The sequence below is a fragment of the Canis aureus genome, chromosome X (genome assembly GCF_053574225.1).
Source record: "Canis aureus isolate CA01 chromosome X, VMU_Caureus_v.1.0, whole genome shotgun sequence".
Lineage (NCBI taxonomy): Eukaryota > Metazoa > Chordata > Mammalia > Carnivora > Canidae > Canis > Canis aureus.
In genome coordinates, this window is record NC_135649.1 from 28,057,998 (window position 1) to 28,074,333 (window position 16,336).

Genomic DNA, 16,336 nt, shown 5'->3' on the forward strand with positions numbered 1-16,336 from the left:
TCATGAGGACAGAAAGCATTGTAAATTCGAGAACCAGAAATCTGGGGTTCCTGAACAGGTAAGCAGATTTACCAACTGAGGAAATGCCTGGTATTTGGTGTACATGAGCTAGACATATTTCTGTAGAGCAGAAGCACTTCCCATTTTAGTGGCATTCCAGGGTTCCAAGTTTAATGCACAACATCTGTGCTCCATAAGAGTTGAAGCCAAATGGTGGGTGATATCCCATTGGTTAGCTATATGCAGAAACCAAAATATAATGTGCACAAGGTGGAATTTACACTTACAGTGCTCTAAGCGAACTCAGACTTCTTGGCAAACTGAAGGCCAGTTAGCACAAAAGAAAATATAAAATGGGCAAATCGATTTTTATTAGTCTCGTGTGTTGTATAAGTGACCCAGTACTCCAAAACCAGCTTCCTAAGTGCATTTTGCACTCTAGAGAGATAAGAAACCAGCCCTCCCTGCGCCTCTCCTAGAAAGGTAAAGAAAGAAATTATATCAGCATAGCTTACGCCTTCAGAGAGCTTTACAGTACAGCCTCCAGCCCCAAAAGCCCAAAGCTTAATATCCATAAACATATGGTACACACCTAATGACAGCACACACTCAATCACTCACACATGTATGTATCCGCTATGCACTGGCTGATGTTCACTTTTGGATGCCAATGCTATGCTAGGTGCTCTGCTGTACCATGTGAGGGGAAAGGCATTTGCAGTCAAATTTCAACCCAGATCAGGATTCGATAGCAAATGCAATATCCACAGAATTATCAACCAGTGTAAACATGAAGCCAATACTTTAAAATTCTCTAATGTATTAACTCTTTGTTTGCAGTATCTGTGGGATATGAATATGAAACATGCCCTGACTTTATTCTCTGGGAGAAAAGGACAGTCATCTTACAAGGTTTTGAGATGGATGCTTCTAACCTAGGAGGCTGGTCACTGAATAAGCATCATATTTTGAATCCTCAAAGTGGTAAGCAGCTTTTTATTTTATTTTCGAAGGATATACAATTTTATATTTTTAATATTTAAAGATTCTGTTTATTTATTTTAGAGAGGGGGGTAGGAGAAACAGAGGGAGAGGGAGAAAAAAACCTCAAGCAGACTCGGTGCTGAGCGCAGAGCATGGAACCCGTTGTGGGGTGGCGGGGCTTAATCTCGCAACCCTGAGATCATGACCTGAGCCAAAACCAAGAATCTGACACTCAACCAACGGAGTCCCCCAGATGCCCCAAGGATATACAGTTTTTAAATCATACTCTTATTTTTATTTTTTAAGAATTTGGGGAAACTGAAATGTCCAATTGGAAGGGGAATGGTTTAATAAATGCTGATAGTCATGCAGTAGAATTTTTTTTTTTGAGAGAGAGAGAGAGGGAGAGTATGGGTGCACACTAGAGCAGGGGCAAAGGGCAGAGGAGAGGGAGAGAGAATCTTAAGCAGGCTCCACGAGCATGTAGCCCATCATGACCCTCGATCTCATGACCCTAAGATCATGACCTGGATCATGCTTTACCGACTGAGCCACCCAGGACTCCACAGTGGATTTTTTTTTTAATTCTTGTAAAAGATACATAACGAAGTTTACTGCTTTGACCATTTTTAAATGTACAATTCAGTGGCACTAAGTACATTCACAGTGTTGTGCGACTATCACCATTGCCCATTTCCAGAATATTTCATCATCCCAAAGAGAAAATCTATACCCATTATACAGTAACTTCCCATTCCTCCTCCCCCAGCTCCTATTCTCCTTTCTGTCTCTATGAATTTGTGTAGCTTAGGTATCTCATGTAAAGGGAAAGATGTACGTGTTTTTAAGGATTTTCATACATATTGCCAAGTTTCCCTCAAGAAGAATTGTCCATTTCATGGTCAAGAGTGCCCATTTCTTTGCACTTAAGGAGTTTTTTAAATATTTATTAATACTGTCTTCTTAATGCAATATATATACACACATCCATAGTGCTATTTATATGTATTGCACATATGCAACGCATATTTGATGCAGACAACCTCGTAAAGTACAAGGAAAAAATTACCTTTAAGTCCACCACCTAGATAGAGATGGCCATATTAGTATATTTCTTTTCAAATACAACAGTCTGATTTCAAATTAGTGCTAGTATAGTGAGACCTCTTCACCCCAAAGTTCTGTGAGACTGGGTTTTAAGAATCATCTATCATCATTGCTCTATCCCAACTAATTGACCAGTGTATCTGCCACTATAACCACCTTTTTAAAAAAGTAAAATATAATGTTTCACATAATCTAAGACTCCATCAGTTATACCATTACTTTATGGAAAATGCTGCCAATTGCACTCTGGCATGCAGTGATTGCAAGATATGTACTTATTTCGGAGATGTTAAAATGTGAAGCAAAATGTGCACCATAGGATTGAAGAATCATCCATGTGATGCGGTTTTCAAAAGGCTTTGGTGAACTCTGTCCCATTTTAAATACAACAACCCTGCAGTGTGGCATTAATCCCATTGAAAAGGTCAAGCATCTGAGGCTTGCACCCCCATGTTGCACCGTTCACAAGTGGCTAGAGCCATGTGCTTCTTTCTCTCCACCACTGTCATGGGTCCACATAAATGTCAGTAGATCCAGTGAGAAGCTAGGAACTGAGTCCAGGAACAGTAATGAGTTAAAAAAGAAGAGGTAGGAGGATAAAAATAAGAGGTAAGAGGAAGACAGAAGAAGTGAAAGAATCTAGGGAAAGAGGGCAGCCTTGACTTCACTGAGTTTTAAGTCTCCTAAATCCTGGACTTAGGAAAAGAGGAAAAGACAGAGAAGCAGGACACTGTCATCTTCCATCTTTGCCTTCTTTGAACCGCTGTTCCTTCTGTCACTTTCTCCTAGTTTGTAATTTATATGTTAACTAAATCAGAAGACGAGACCACAGATGGCCCTTGAGCCCATGAGTCTCTCGGATAAACTGATCTCACCCGCACCCCGCCCCCACTTGTCAATGTTCCATCCCAGTTCCCTTACCTCGTTTTACACCCTATTGGGAAGTCAGTCATTGGTGTTCCCATCCAGCTTTCACTTGAACATCTCCTGGAAAGTTTTCATTGCAAAATCACATTCTTTTTCATCCAAAGAGGCAGATTCTGAGCAACCTTCAGTAGAACATGGACTTTGGGTTATTTCTCCAGGACTGAGGATGTGAATGTCTTGAGACAGGTACAGTCTTCCCTCCAGCCATCCCTGTATGCATCTTACCTTTATAAAACAGCTGGCTAAAGTCAAGTTATCTTGTAAGGCCATGAACTGACCAAGGCTAAGAGATCCATTTTATAATCACGCCCATGATCTTACTTTGTTTGCACCACAGTTGAGTCAGCTGAGTCAACCAGCCACAGGGGCTGGGAAATTTTGACTGGCAAAGCCAACCAGGTTTGCTTCAACCATAGCATGGCACCACCTACCATAGCCCCCATGTGGGACCCTGAAGGTAAATGAGCCCCTTACTGTATGCATTCATTAGACCTCCTTCCCCTCTTTCAAGGAATATTCTAAATTCCATTTCAAATTATTTGTTTACTTAAGAGCAAAGATTCAGGCACAGATATAAAATGTCAACTTTTTTCTGTTGTCCAAAGGAGAATCACCGTTTTAGAAGTACAAAAACGAAAGGGCAGATGCCACTTATTAAATTATGAGGTTTTTTGTTTTGATTTGAAAGAGTTTGACATTTTAAGCAGCCGTTTCTTTTCCACTCACTTTTATTGGCTTGTATGGATTGTCTTTTTCAAATGCCTGTCATTGACATTAAGCACAAAGTGGGAAATGACCTCAGTCGAAGCAGCCCCCAGCTGTGAGCTCCCAGTCCTGTGTCCTCTTACCACGTGCTTCACACCGGGTTAGAAATTCAGAGCAGAGGGGAGCCATTGAGAAAGTTGGCTTTGTCACCCCCCCACCCCCCCGATATCCTCAGATGTGTTCCCTCCACCCTTCCCTCACCAGCAAATAGGTTTTAGGCAATAGGTACAGAGTTCTCTCTAAAAATCTTTTTTAACACCTTTTTTTGAAGTATAATCTACTCCATACGACTCACCCGCTTTAAATGTACACTTCAGTGATTTTTAGTAAATTGTAAAGTTGGGCAGCCAGCACCATAACACAACAGTTTTAAAATATTGTCACCCCCAAAAGATTCCTCATGCTCACCCCAGCCCCACTCAATCCTGTCTCTTTCTCAGAATTTTATTCTGAGAATTTTATTCTGAGAAAGAAACCTTATTTTAGATAGTTTTTTTAAAGGAACATTTGTCCATTGTATCATCTCATTTGTAGGCACATTGTATTTCTAACCAAGAACTTGTCACACTTGCCAGGAAACAGATCTGAAGCCAGCTCTGCCACTGCCTTTCAGCCTGACCTTGGACATGAACACGTCTCTTGGGATGTTTTCGAAGTCTAAATCCCACCCACCAAGGCAGTTTTAGAAGTAGGAATGATAAGTGTGAAGCAGCAGCTTTGAGAAGACCAATTTAGAAAGCAATGCTCTTTCCCCCTCAGGTCAGACAGTCTTTTCTGACTGATTAAGGCAAGAACGACCGTCTTTCCAAATTCCCCCACTCCGCTTCTTTCTGGAAAAAGCCTAACTCTTTAGGCACCCTGCTTTTCTGATCTGAGACAGATGGCAGATTAAAAACAAGAATCTACCTTCCCCCAATTTCCTCTCACTGGTTAAAAAGACACCTGTAATTAGACTGGATGTCTGCTGCCATTCATTTCTTCAGTTTTTCTTTGGTTCCCAAATCATTATGCAGTGGGTAGTTTCTAGAAGGCAGTGTTTTCAGACCATTTGTCATTTTAGCTGCAGCAATTATATTTACCTGACAATTAACCATTGGTTGTGGAGAATTGTTTCCAAATATTATGCCTGATATATATAGATGGTTTCTACTTTCACCGAGATTAAAAAAATAATAATAATAAAATAAAATAAAACAAAAAAAAAAAAAACACCAGGAGCTTGTGGTTTTCAATATTATTCCTTCAAAATACATCCTCTTAGTGATTACAGGGAGTACATATCCGTATCTCTTAAGATAAATCAGCTCTTTAAAATTATGAGTAATAGGGCAGCCTGGGTGGCTCAGCGGTTTAGCGCCGCCTTCAGCCCAGGGTGTGATCCTAGAGACCCAGGATCGAGTCCCATGTCAGGCTCCCTGCATGGAGCCTGCTTCTCCCTCTGCCTGTGTCTCTGCCTCTCTCTCTCTCTCTCTCTCTATCTCTGTGTGTCTCTCATGAATGAATAAATAAAATCTTTTAAATATTTTTAAAAATAAAATTATGAGTAATAAAAATGTGTACGTCAATCATCTATTACAGAGGTAAGCTATTTGTTAGAGTATATCATGATATCAAACATATCTCCCAGTGTGTCCTCCCAATTGAGTGTTAAAAAATTATTAGACAAAACAATCCAGGGTACTAATTGGATACTGTCATCTGTCTGAAATGGATAAAGAATTTCTTTTAGCTTAGCCTCCAAAATAGGCCAGTAGCTTGTCGACAAATGGTTTTACTGGGAGGGGAAGTAAATTTCCATTGATCACACTGGCATATCTCCCAGTTTGTGTTTATATCCTCTCAGTCAAGTCCTAAGAGAAATATGTATTGTGTCCCTCGTTGTTCATAAGTCTGAAAAATGGTTTCTTCTTTGAAATCAGCATAAAGCACCACCCACTGGCTTCCGAGGGGAATTTTCATTTCAAACTTATTTATAAGCTTCAAAAGAAGTTCTGAGCAAGGTAGCAGGAGGGTATGAGTAGTGCATTTAAAGGTGTACTTAACTTATTAAACAACAGACCTGGCTTTTTGGCAGAGAAAACGAAGACTGAGGGGAGAAAAGTCGCAGTAGGCCCCTTTCAGTGGGGTTTCTTTGTTGACTGTCAACCAGACACCCAATCCTTAGCAGGAAGTTGGCCTTCACATAAATAATGTGTGTTGTCCTAGGATCATTTGATTCTGTTTTCAAAATGAGCATGTGTGGCAGAATAAACTGGAAGGGAGGCAGCAGTAATTGATCAAGATTTCCAGGAACATAAACAAAATATTTTCAAAGCAACCTTTTGCAGAAGAATTGGTGTTAAATCATTGTTGCTAGATGGTATGCCCCGGTTCTATGTAATGGAAGGTTAAACAGATTCTTGAAACAACAAAAACACCCTTCAAAATGATCTATTTTTCCAGGGCAATACAAAAGGGGTTTGCCCATTTTTGTTTTGATTGCTTCAGCTTTAAACAGGAATGGTAATTTCAGTACACGGGCACTTTAGTACCTTGCATGAAAGCAAGACATCAATTGTTGAGATGTAATCAGAAAGTACATTGCCTTATGTTTTATTTCCTTTAATCATTCTTCTTCTTTGATGGAGTGCTGAGCTTTCTAATAGAAAAGGGGAGTTTTAGAATTGCAGGCTTAGAAGAATGGTTTAGAATAGCCATCTTTAGTTTTTAAATTGCCAGGAGCCTGGTAATAACATGTCATTTTGAAGGTAATTGTTAACTATACCGTTATATTGATATAAAAAAGATAGAGATCTACCTGTGAAAATAGATGTTAATGGCAAATCTGGTATTTCCAAGCCAATAATTGGACATATTTTTGAATGATATACCCTATAATGCATTGCTGAAATACAGACATGCTAAACAGTTGGTTTCCTCATTTGTTCGAGAACATATCATAGTCTCATTGGTAGGATATTTGGTTAGGGATCATCAGGAGGTTTCTTTTCAATGATGTTGTGTGGCCATCATCCCAGTTCTTATTCACTTCCTCCCTATTCATTTAAACTGTGGTGTTGATTGCACTGCAATTAACCGTTTTTTGGGAAATGAAATTCACTCCTATTAATCTTACTTAATTAACTGTTCTAAATCTCAAGAATTTTTTTACTGCCTAATAAAGTTATTAATAAAATTAATAAGAAAGTAGTGATCCTCGAGATTTCTCACAGTTCTGCAATAAAAGACCAATTTGTTGGGGCATAAACTCATAGCTGCTCCTGCAGATCATATGTTGAAAAAATAGCCAGAAATCACCTTGGGAGGGAGAATCAAAATACCTAGACTTGAAACCCAAAAGCTATATGATGAATGGGATTTGTTTCCTGAAAGGCGCCTTCTAAGTACATATTTGGTGTCATGGTATTGTGCATGTTTTATCCTCTTATTTTTCCAGCAATGTTCCTATTTCAGAGTGATCAGTGGTTTCTATTGTAGGACTGTGGGACCAGAAGTTGAAAGAACTGAGGAAGACATTTCAGGAAATGTTTAGGGAGAATAACAGGCAATCCAAGGAGATAGATAGCAGGGGTCATGGGAGGAAAAAAGAAGACTCTATAGGATTACTGCATTCATTCATTTGCCATCAGTTACTTCAGCCTGACGCGCTGGCATGCCTTCTCGCACCATGGATGTTTTACCTGCCCAGGCTCATTCTGAGCCAGCTTGAGCACAGCAGTACTTGTTCCTTGGATTTTCTGCCCAGGTTCAGCAGGTCTGCAAAATCACTGGGATTTGGACAAGGAAACTACAAGAGACTCAAAGCCTATTTTGAACATTTACTGAGCTCTTATAATGACTTGGCCATGGGCACTGGCACTCAAATGCAAAAAAGAGTAAGACAGAGGGTTTACGTTCATGGAGCCCAGGTTCTAATGGAAAACATAGAGAAGGTAATGAAAACTGCATTATACAGCATAGTTGGTGTTATCACGGAGCTATGGGCAACAAACCACGTGCTCAAAGAAGAGAGAGTAACTCATTCTGCCTGGACAGAGCACTGAGGAAAACTCAAGTTGAGCTTTGAAGGATAGGTAGGAGTTCCCCAAGCAGACAAGATGAGGAGGGCTTGCAGGATAGAGAGAATGGCGTATACGAAAGCAGAACGGAACGGAAGAAGGTTGAAGGCAATTGCAAATAGTTCACTATCGCTGGAATTTAAGATACAAACAAGAGGATGCTGAGAGGGGAGACAACATAAGAGTAGACAACAATCAAGTCATGAAGGACTTCGTATGCCTTAGTAATAGGGAATGTGCCCTTTATCCCATAGAGGATTTGGAGCTGTTGAAAGATTCTAAGCCACACACTGAAACAGTCTCAATGGCAAGAGTGGGAGTGGTGCTTGGGAGAGAGGTATGCATGGAGACCGGGAGACCAAGAAGTTAAGAAACGCTGGACTAAAGCAGTCATGGTCATAATGGAGGCGACAAAACTGGTTCAACATATTTTAGGAGATAGACTCGAAGTGGGTTTCGGAAAGAATTAGGTTTAGAGAATGCTGATAAGAGCAGCCTTGGTCATGTCCACATTTCCAACTTGGGTAAATACATGCATAGTGATACCATTCATGAGTGGGGAACACAAGAGGAAGAGCAGGGCTTGGTAGGGGGAGCAGAAAAATAATGAGTTCAGTTTTACACCTGTTGCATTTGAGGTACCTGTGGGGCATCCAAGTGGAGTGATGGAGCAGGAAATTGCATGGCAGGTGACAACTCTGGGTAGGAGAAAATTTCAGCGTATAGAGATACGAGTTAAAACTGTGAGAATGGATGAGATTGCCCAAAGAGAATGCCTGCACAGTATTTTCCAGCATTTTCATAAGTCAGTATCTCTATTTCCTGCGCTGATGATAGTGAGATATGGTCCAAAAGAGTGGAAAATTCAAGTCCTTTCTTATATCTCTGAAGTACATTCTAGCAGTATGATTTTTTTTTTTTCTTTTCACAGAAGTAGATTACCTTCCTGATGGTGTTTTGCTAAGGTTAATATTAAAATTGACTGATACTTCCTTTTCAGGAATCAGTCAGTTGCATAGTGAGGGTAATTTGAAGTCAGACAAGTGTGTGCAGCCATCAGGAGAAAGTCAGCCAGAGATGAAAACTTAGCCACAGATGATTCACAGAGCCCAAAGTGAACAGGAGATCATTAAAAGTTTTTCATCAAATGTTTTATTGAGGCATTTAGAATCAGCACCAAAGGGCCTGGATGTATTAACCCATATCACAGATAGATAAACTGAGGCGAAGTGTTAGGCTACTGTACGGTGTGGCTGTGCCGTTAAATAAAACTATAGGCAATGTGCTTCACTCCCAAGTTTTTTTATGCCAGGCCAAAGCTCCATGCTGCTTTGAACAATGAGAGAGATTCAAATGTTGCTGAGAATATTGTGTGGTAATTGTTTTTTTTTATATTCTGTTTTTTTTTTCTTGGATCTAGGAATCATACATAAAGGGAATGGAGAAAATATGTTCATTTCCCAGCAGCCCCCAGTTATATCAACCATAATGGGTAATGGACACCAACGGAGTGTAGCCTGTACCAACTGCAATGGCCCAGCTCACAACAACAAACTCTTTGCTCCTGTTGCCTTAGCTTCTGGCCCTGATGGTAGTGTGTATGTTGGCGACTTTAATTTTGTAAGACGAATATTTCCCTCGGGAAACTCCGTTAGTATTTTGGAATTAAGGTAAGTCTCTCCTAATCTATGTTTGCTTAGCGGATAAGGAAAAAACAAGACTGCAATAACACGAAGAGAAAGACGTTGCCAGAAAGAGCAGAAAGTGCAGTTGCCTGTATTGAAGCCCTGAGCCAAGATGCAGGACTAGGCACAAAGGACGCAGGTCAACATGCCAGTTCTTCCTGCTTAATCGACCTTTGAGCGCTCCTTTGGAGAAGCAGGAAGTGTTGACATCCCTGTACATGTGGCTTCCCTGTGGGCATTGCCATCACTGACATGGATCCCAGTACTTCCGAGCGCTCAGATGAGTCACTCAACCTCTGCTGGTCACTACAAAGACTGATCGAAAATCTCTAATTCATTCTAGCAGGCAGAGGTAAAGGCTACATTTTATAAGTTCTCCAGGTTCAATCTTTTGAAGTGGTCACTTCATAAAAAAGAAAATGGAAGTCTGTGTTTGTGTGCCCTGATAAGGAAGAGCTAGTTTTTTACACTTAAAAGATCTATTCCATGGCAGGGGGTGGGCGGGGGGGGAGGCGATTAAAATCTTCATCGTTAAGACTTTCTCACTCTGTTCTAGGAATTTTCTTGAGAGTACAAAGTATTTTTTCTTTTTTTTATAATAAATTTATTTTTTATTGGTGTTCAATTTGCCAACATACAGAATAACACCCAGTGCTCATCCTGTCAAGTGCCCCCCTCAGTGCCCGTCACCCACTCACCCCCACCCCCGCCCTCCTCCCCTTCCACCACCCCTAGTTCGTTTCCCAGAGTTAGGAGTCTTTATGTTCTGTCTCCCTTTCTGATGTTTCCCACACATTTCTTCTCCCTTCCCTTCTATTCCCTTCCACTATTACTTATATTCCCCAAATGAATGAGAACATATAATGTTTGTCCTTCTCCGATTGACTTACTTCACTCAGCATAATACCCTCCAGTTCCATCCACGTTGAAGCAAATGGTGGGTATTTGTCATTTCTAATGGCTGAGGAATATTCCATTGTATACATAAACCACATCTTCTTTATCCATCTTTCGATGGACACCGAGTACAAAGTATTTTGACACCTTTTGAAAGGAATTTGTACCTTCTGGTATTCCATGTTCTGAAGTCACACAAAGACTACAACAAAATAGGGATCCCTGGGTGGCGCAGTGGTTTGGCGCCTGCCTTTGGCCCAGGGCGCGATCCTGGAGACCCGGGATCGAATCCCACGTCGGGCTCCCGGTGCATGGAGCCTGCTTCTCCCTCTGCCTGTGTCTCTGCCTCTCTCTCTCTCTCTGTGACTATCATAAATAAATAAAAATTTTTAAAAAAATCAATCTAAAAAAAAAGCCTACAACAAAATAGACTATGGCTTAATCAGCTTTATTTCTCCTTTTCTGAGGCTATAAGATACAAATATATGCCCTCTGGAGTCCTAGAAAAGGGAAGCACCCCCTCCCATTCCAGTGAGGATAAGTCAAACGTGTTCCTCTCTCCTGGGTAAATTGATAGAATCTTCCCTCCAATTGGTTATGACAGCTTTATCCCTGACACATACCTTTAGAACTGTAGGCTGAAAGTTTCTCTCTGTTCCAGAAGATTTTGATGCCATCCCATAAACTAGTCCATAAAACAGTTGTTGCCTCAAGCATCACCTCATTGACCTGAAAGATAGTGACCAGAAATAGTGACTGAGAGAGCAGAGACACTGATGGAGCAACTTCTACGTACAAAGCACCATCGAGGCCAGTCAAAACATCTGAAAAGTCTTGGGTCATTTCCATTTAACATTATGTTCACACAAGCATGGAAATTTGAATATATGAAGACATTCCTTGAAATTGTTCAGATTCTCATGCTTGCTCTGGAATCTATCTCCTTTTTTTTTTTTTTCTCAGACTGAGTTAGTCCTTCGCGCTTAGCTGGGGACATCTTCCAGCCCCAAGCACCCATCCGTTTTTCACATTAATTCATTCCAATTTTAATATGTTTCTTAATTATAATTGCAAACATCATCATAGAGAAGAAAGCTGTTAAATCCTTTGACTGATAAAAAATAGACTGTAAAATTAAGATTTTATAAAGATAGAGCACATCTAGAGAGTCTAGAGAGGTATTAAGTCATAGCATCAAATGTTCGTGTCCCTTAGGATCTCACACCTCGTGGTGACTAGTCATTTCCAGCAGTATATCTCTTTGGGCACCTACTTACTGGAAAGTCAATGAGGAAGGCTGAGACAATTGTATACCTAGATTTAGAAATGATTTATACAACATTCAACATTGTTTTCAACATCCTGGGGATGCTCTGTATACATGATGCCAAACATTGATGGAGCACTGAACGATTAATTCACCATCTGAATGTTTCCAGTGGTGCAGATACTAGCTGTCAGGTAGACAAAGACCTTGTCTTACTGAGCCTATCTGTATAGCTAACCCTAGAAAGGCTATATAGCTAGCCCTGTGTAACTACCTCATCAAAGGAAAAACCATAAGATTAGCTATAAAAACAAATACTAATACTAATAATATTACTGTTAAAGAAAGCCCAGTTAAGTTTGGTCCTTTCCTTTGTGATTTAAATGCAAATTTACCTAAGGAGGAACAATTTTCATTCACTGATGAGATTCTCCTTTGCTCAAGGATCCTTAACAGTTCACAAATTTGCATTTTGGTCCAAAGTATCTTATGACCTTCTACACAAAGTCATTTGAAGAATAAAACAGCATAACTTGGACCCCAATTGCAAAGTAATTTTCTCAGGATAAAGAAGAATCCATTTCTGGCAGTGTGAAGTATTGTCCAATCCCTCTATTCATTCTTACTCCACAGTACTATTCTCTCACATTGTCACAGCTCTTCAAACACATAGGCATGCACACACCATGAGCTCACACACCCAGGCTCTCTCACTTAGCCTGAGTCTCTCTAGTTGGCTCTTCTGAGCTCACATCCTTTAGAGCAGTTCTTCTTAACATTTTTTTTAATTCTCAGGCCCCTTTCAGAATATATGGAGGGCTGTGGGCCATCTCCCCAGGGGAAAAAAAACCCACATTCACACAAAATTGTACATGTGTTTCCCTTTCTCCCTACATGTCCCCACCTGCCAGCAACCTACACCTTTCATAGGCTCATGGTTACAGTTCCCTGGATTAGGTTCAAGCAGGAAAAAAGTAGTTCTCTCTTGCATTAAGTTCAAGGAGAAAAAAAATAGTTTTCCCTTCTCTACTCTAACCCTCCTGTTATTGGCCATCAGAGAAGTAAACTGATTGAATTTACATGATCAATTTGACCCAATTTATAGATAACTCCCTGTTTTACTATAGTTAAAACCATAAAACCAGTGTATGTCAGCAAACATTATCTGTCATGCTTACTCAGAAACTAATAATAGTTCTTATTAGATTCACCTTTTTTGAAAAAAGTGTTTGATCAGTAGCCTATACTGTGTATGTTGTATCTTGGGCATATAATTGGTGATTTTATACATTTGCTTTATAAATTCCAGATTTAAACTTCCTGGGGAGAAATAAGTTGATAAAATAAGCCTTCACTATGTTAAGAACCATAATGTTCAGTTGATTCTATTGCATATAGATAGAAACTTCGTTTGTACCAGTTTTTTTCATTGTTGTTAAAGTCAGTTAATTTAATTGCTGCTGCCATCCCCCCTCTCAGTGTGTATTAGTCATTTTACTTGGTTGAGTCATCTGTTTCCTTGGAAACACAGACTAATATAGTCATTATGTTATTGGTTGCATTTAAAGCTGTGAATGGAAGAGCAATGTTGTCAATAGGTTATTGCAGAAAAGGATAGAGAACATTCCAGATCTTGACCCTCTGTCAGGGTTATTCATTATGTAATTTAACCACTCTGCTCTCTACTTCTCTATCTATAAAATTGATTTCAAGTTAATATTTGAGCATTCTTACATGTCTCATACAGTTTAACTTGTTTTAAGATCCACAGATGTATAGTTCCAAGCCCAAAGTTTGATGGCATTTTGTGCTCTGACATAAAGCTTGCTCCTACTGGATGCCCTTCTAGATTTCCTTCTCTTCTACCCTCTTGTTTCACAGTGGGCCACATTGATAAATTCCAGGTGCCCCTTGATATTTCAAAGATTGGAAGACTATAGATTTTTCCTTCCTTAGCTCTGCTGATCCAAACTGTCCCTAATTGAATTTCTTTCATCTGACCTCCGAAGTAATTTCATTGTCATTGGTTGCCAATCATTTATTTCCTCTAGCTGGCCCCCCATTGGCCGAATAGGGTTGGTAAGGAAAAGCCAGTTCTGTCATTATCATTAGCAATATGGCAAGAGCAACAATATTATTTCTTGTTATTTAAGTATATAGTATCCCTCTGCTTGTTTACTGCAGATTTCATCCACACATATCATCTTAGTGCTTTCTTCCGGTGGGAAATTGAGGTAAGATAATAAAGAAGGGAAGCTTATAAGATCATTATATAAGTAATTAAACCTAAGGGAATCTCAAAAATATATTCTCTGAAGATTCTTTTTAAAAGATACATTCATTTCTGTGTGAGATAGTTTAGGTCTAGTTTCCCTGTGGATTTGCTTCTCATGTTAAAAGTTCATACACACACGCACACACACATATATATCAGTAACACAAAAGTGACATCACAGCTTTGTGAGCTTAGTGTTAGAAAAGTCCATGGAGGTATCTGGCGTAACATGGCGCCTACGACATGCCTGACACTTGATCACATCTACTTTGTGTGATCCCTTTCAGTAACAGGAAACTTAAATACCCTTCTAGACAGCCCATTGCATCTTTGGAGTGCTCTTTTAGAAAATTCTTTCTTACACTGAACTGAAATCTAAAGCATCCACTCAGTAGCAGCAAATGTTAGCATCTGAAGCAGCACGGAAGACACTTTCCTCTTTTACCTGACACGTTTCCATGTGTGTGAAGACAGACATCATAGGTTCCTGAGCTTCCTCCTCTTCAGTCTAAATATCCCCCAAGTCCTCCAACTATTTCTCATCAATTATGACTTCATTGCTTTTTCCTTGGATTATAGCCTCAGGGTCACTTTTCAGTTCTCTAAAACTAACAGGGATAATTATATAAGTAAAAATAGGAGGTACCACATCAAGTGCTTTGCAAGAACTCAAATATATGAATATCCTCCTTGTTTCCCTCTCATCTTCTAATTTCACAAATCTATTATAAAATTTATTAAGTATCAATGCAAATTATTTATTCTTTATAAAAGCCTCATGCTGATATTGTTCAAGATGCTGAGATTCTCCAGATATTTATTTTCTCCTTCCCTTAAAATGAAAGAAAGAAGAAAATAAGAGCCTGGCAAATGCTTCTTGGTATCTTGAGTAATTTGGACTCGACAAATGTCAACGTGACATAAAAAAAGTTATCTTGAGATTCTACTGTTTCTTTTACGGTGACTGGTTAATATTTCCTCCATTGTTCTCAGGACTTGACTCTTGTCACTGACTAGAGATCAAGTAGAGCTGGAATAGCACCCACTTAGGGGAAGTTAGCATGCAGAGGGGCAGTGGAACCTGGACTTTGAGAGCTCTGAAAATACCTGATAAATGACCAAGAATCATCCCATTGTCAGCAGCACTGGAGCAGCAAATAGAGAAACATTCCATATAGATGAAATAGGTGGTTACCTTTCCAGGGTGAACTCTATATGAGGGGTAGCACTCAACGGCCCCCTCCACCTGACCCTAAAATATCTCTGCTGGTCTTCTAAGTGCCCAGATTCCCACTCTAAGACATGTGTTCCTTTGAGTTGAGACACTGCTATCCCTAAGAGTCCCCAACACAGGAACTCCTGTTAGAATGACTCATCAAGCTAAAATCATCATTAATCCTGGGCATGGATTCTTTTATTGGATTGTTTTCCAAGGAACTGCTAACTGAAAGCAGGGCCCTAAAACGCAAGACAGGTAAGAAGTGAGAAGGGCAAGGGACAGAACCAGAACGTGAGGGAGGGTAGTCTTAGGTGAGGGTTGCTGGAGTTGGAAGCTCTAAGAAGTCAGTGATTGGCAGGAGTGGGAACTCAATCTTCAAAGGAAGAATACCACGGAAAGATGAGTAGAGAGGGAAGACCACTTTTGGACATCAAATATTTCTGGCTAAGCATAAGGAAAGAAGCTGAGAACAGCATGTGAAAAAAGTGAAGTGCTACAGCCACCACAGAGCAGGCCAGGCAAACTCATGAAGCCAGGTCACCAGGCAGCAACTCCACAGCCGGTGTATTCTCTCTTTCTCCATCCCCCACCTCACAAAAGTATAAAAGGAATAGGTTGAACATTATGCTAAGTGAAAGAAGCCAGACACAAAAGGGCACCTGTTATAGGAGTCCATTTATAGGAACCACCCACAATAGCCGAAGCCATAGAGACAGAAAGATTAGTCACTGCCTGGGCCTGGGGCAGGTCAGGCATGGGGACTGACTGCTAATGGGTATGGGCTTTCTTCCTGAGATGATGAAAATGTTCTGAAATTGGATGATGGTGATGGTGGCACAACTCTCTGAGTGTACTAGAAACTGCTGAATTGTACTTTCGAGAAGGGTGAATTTTATGGTATGTGAATTATATCTCAGTAATTTTTTTTAATTAAAAAAGAGTAGATGGCCCTTTTAATCATCTTGATCCTGAGAAAATCCAAGATCGACTTAAAGACCCTACCATGGGAGCATTTCTTAGCTCTAAAAAGATTTGCAGTTCCACTCCTTTCTCCTCCTGACTCATGGCAAGCTTCAAGTCACTTGGTTGCCAGGTGGCAGTGCCTACCGATGGGCCCAGGCGCTTGTGAAGAGCCCACACTGGCACCCCAGC

At 40.2% G+C, this 16,336-nt stretch overlaps 1 protein-coding gene across 3 annotated transcripts in view; it reads left to right on the forward strand.

Annotated features, from left to right (window-relative positions):
• Positions 1–16,336, forward strand: part of TENM1 (teneurin transmembrane protein 1) — a 794,498-nt gene that overhangs the window by 667,274 nt on the left and 110,888 nt on the right. For all 3 annotated transcript variants that reach the window (XM_077888554.1, XM_077888556.1, XM_077888557.1), the window contains 2 exons: positions 841–984; positions 9,262–9,511. In XM_077888554.1, the coding sequence (XP_077744680.1) occupies positions 841–984; positions 9,262–9,511 (394 nt within the window). The remainder of the gene's footprint in view (positions 1–840; positions 985–9,261; positions 9,512–16,336) is intronic.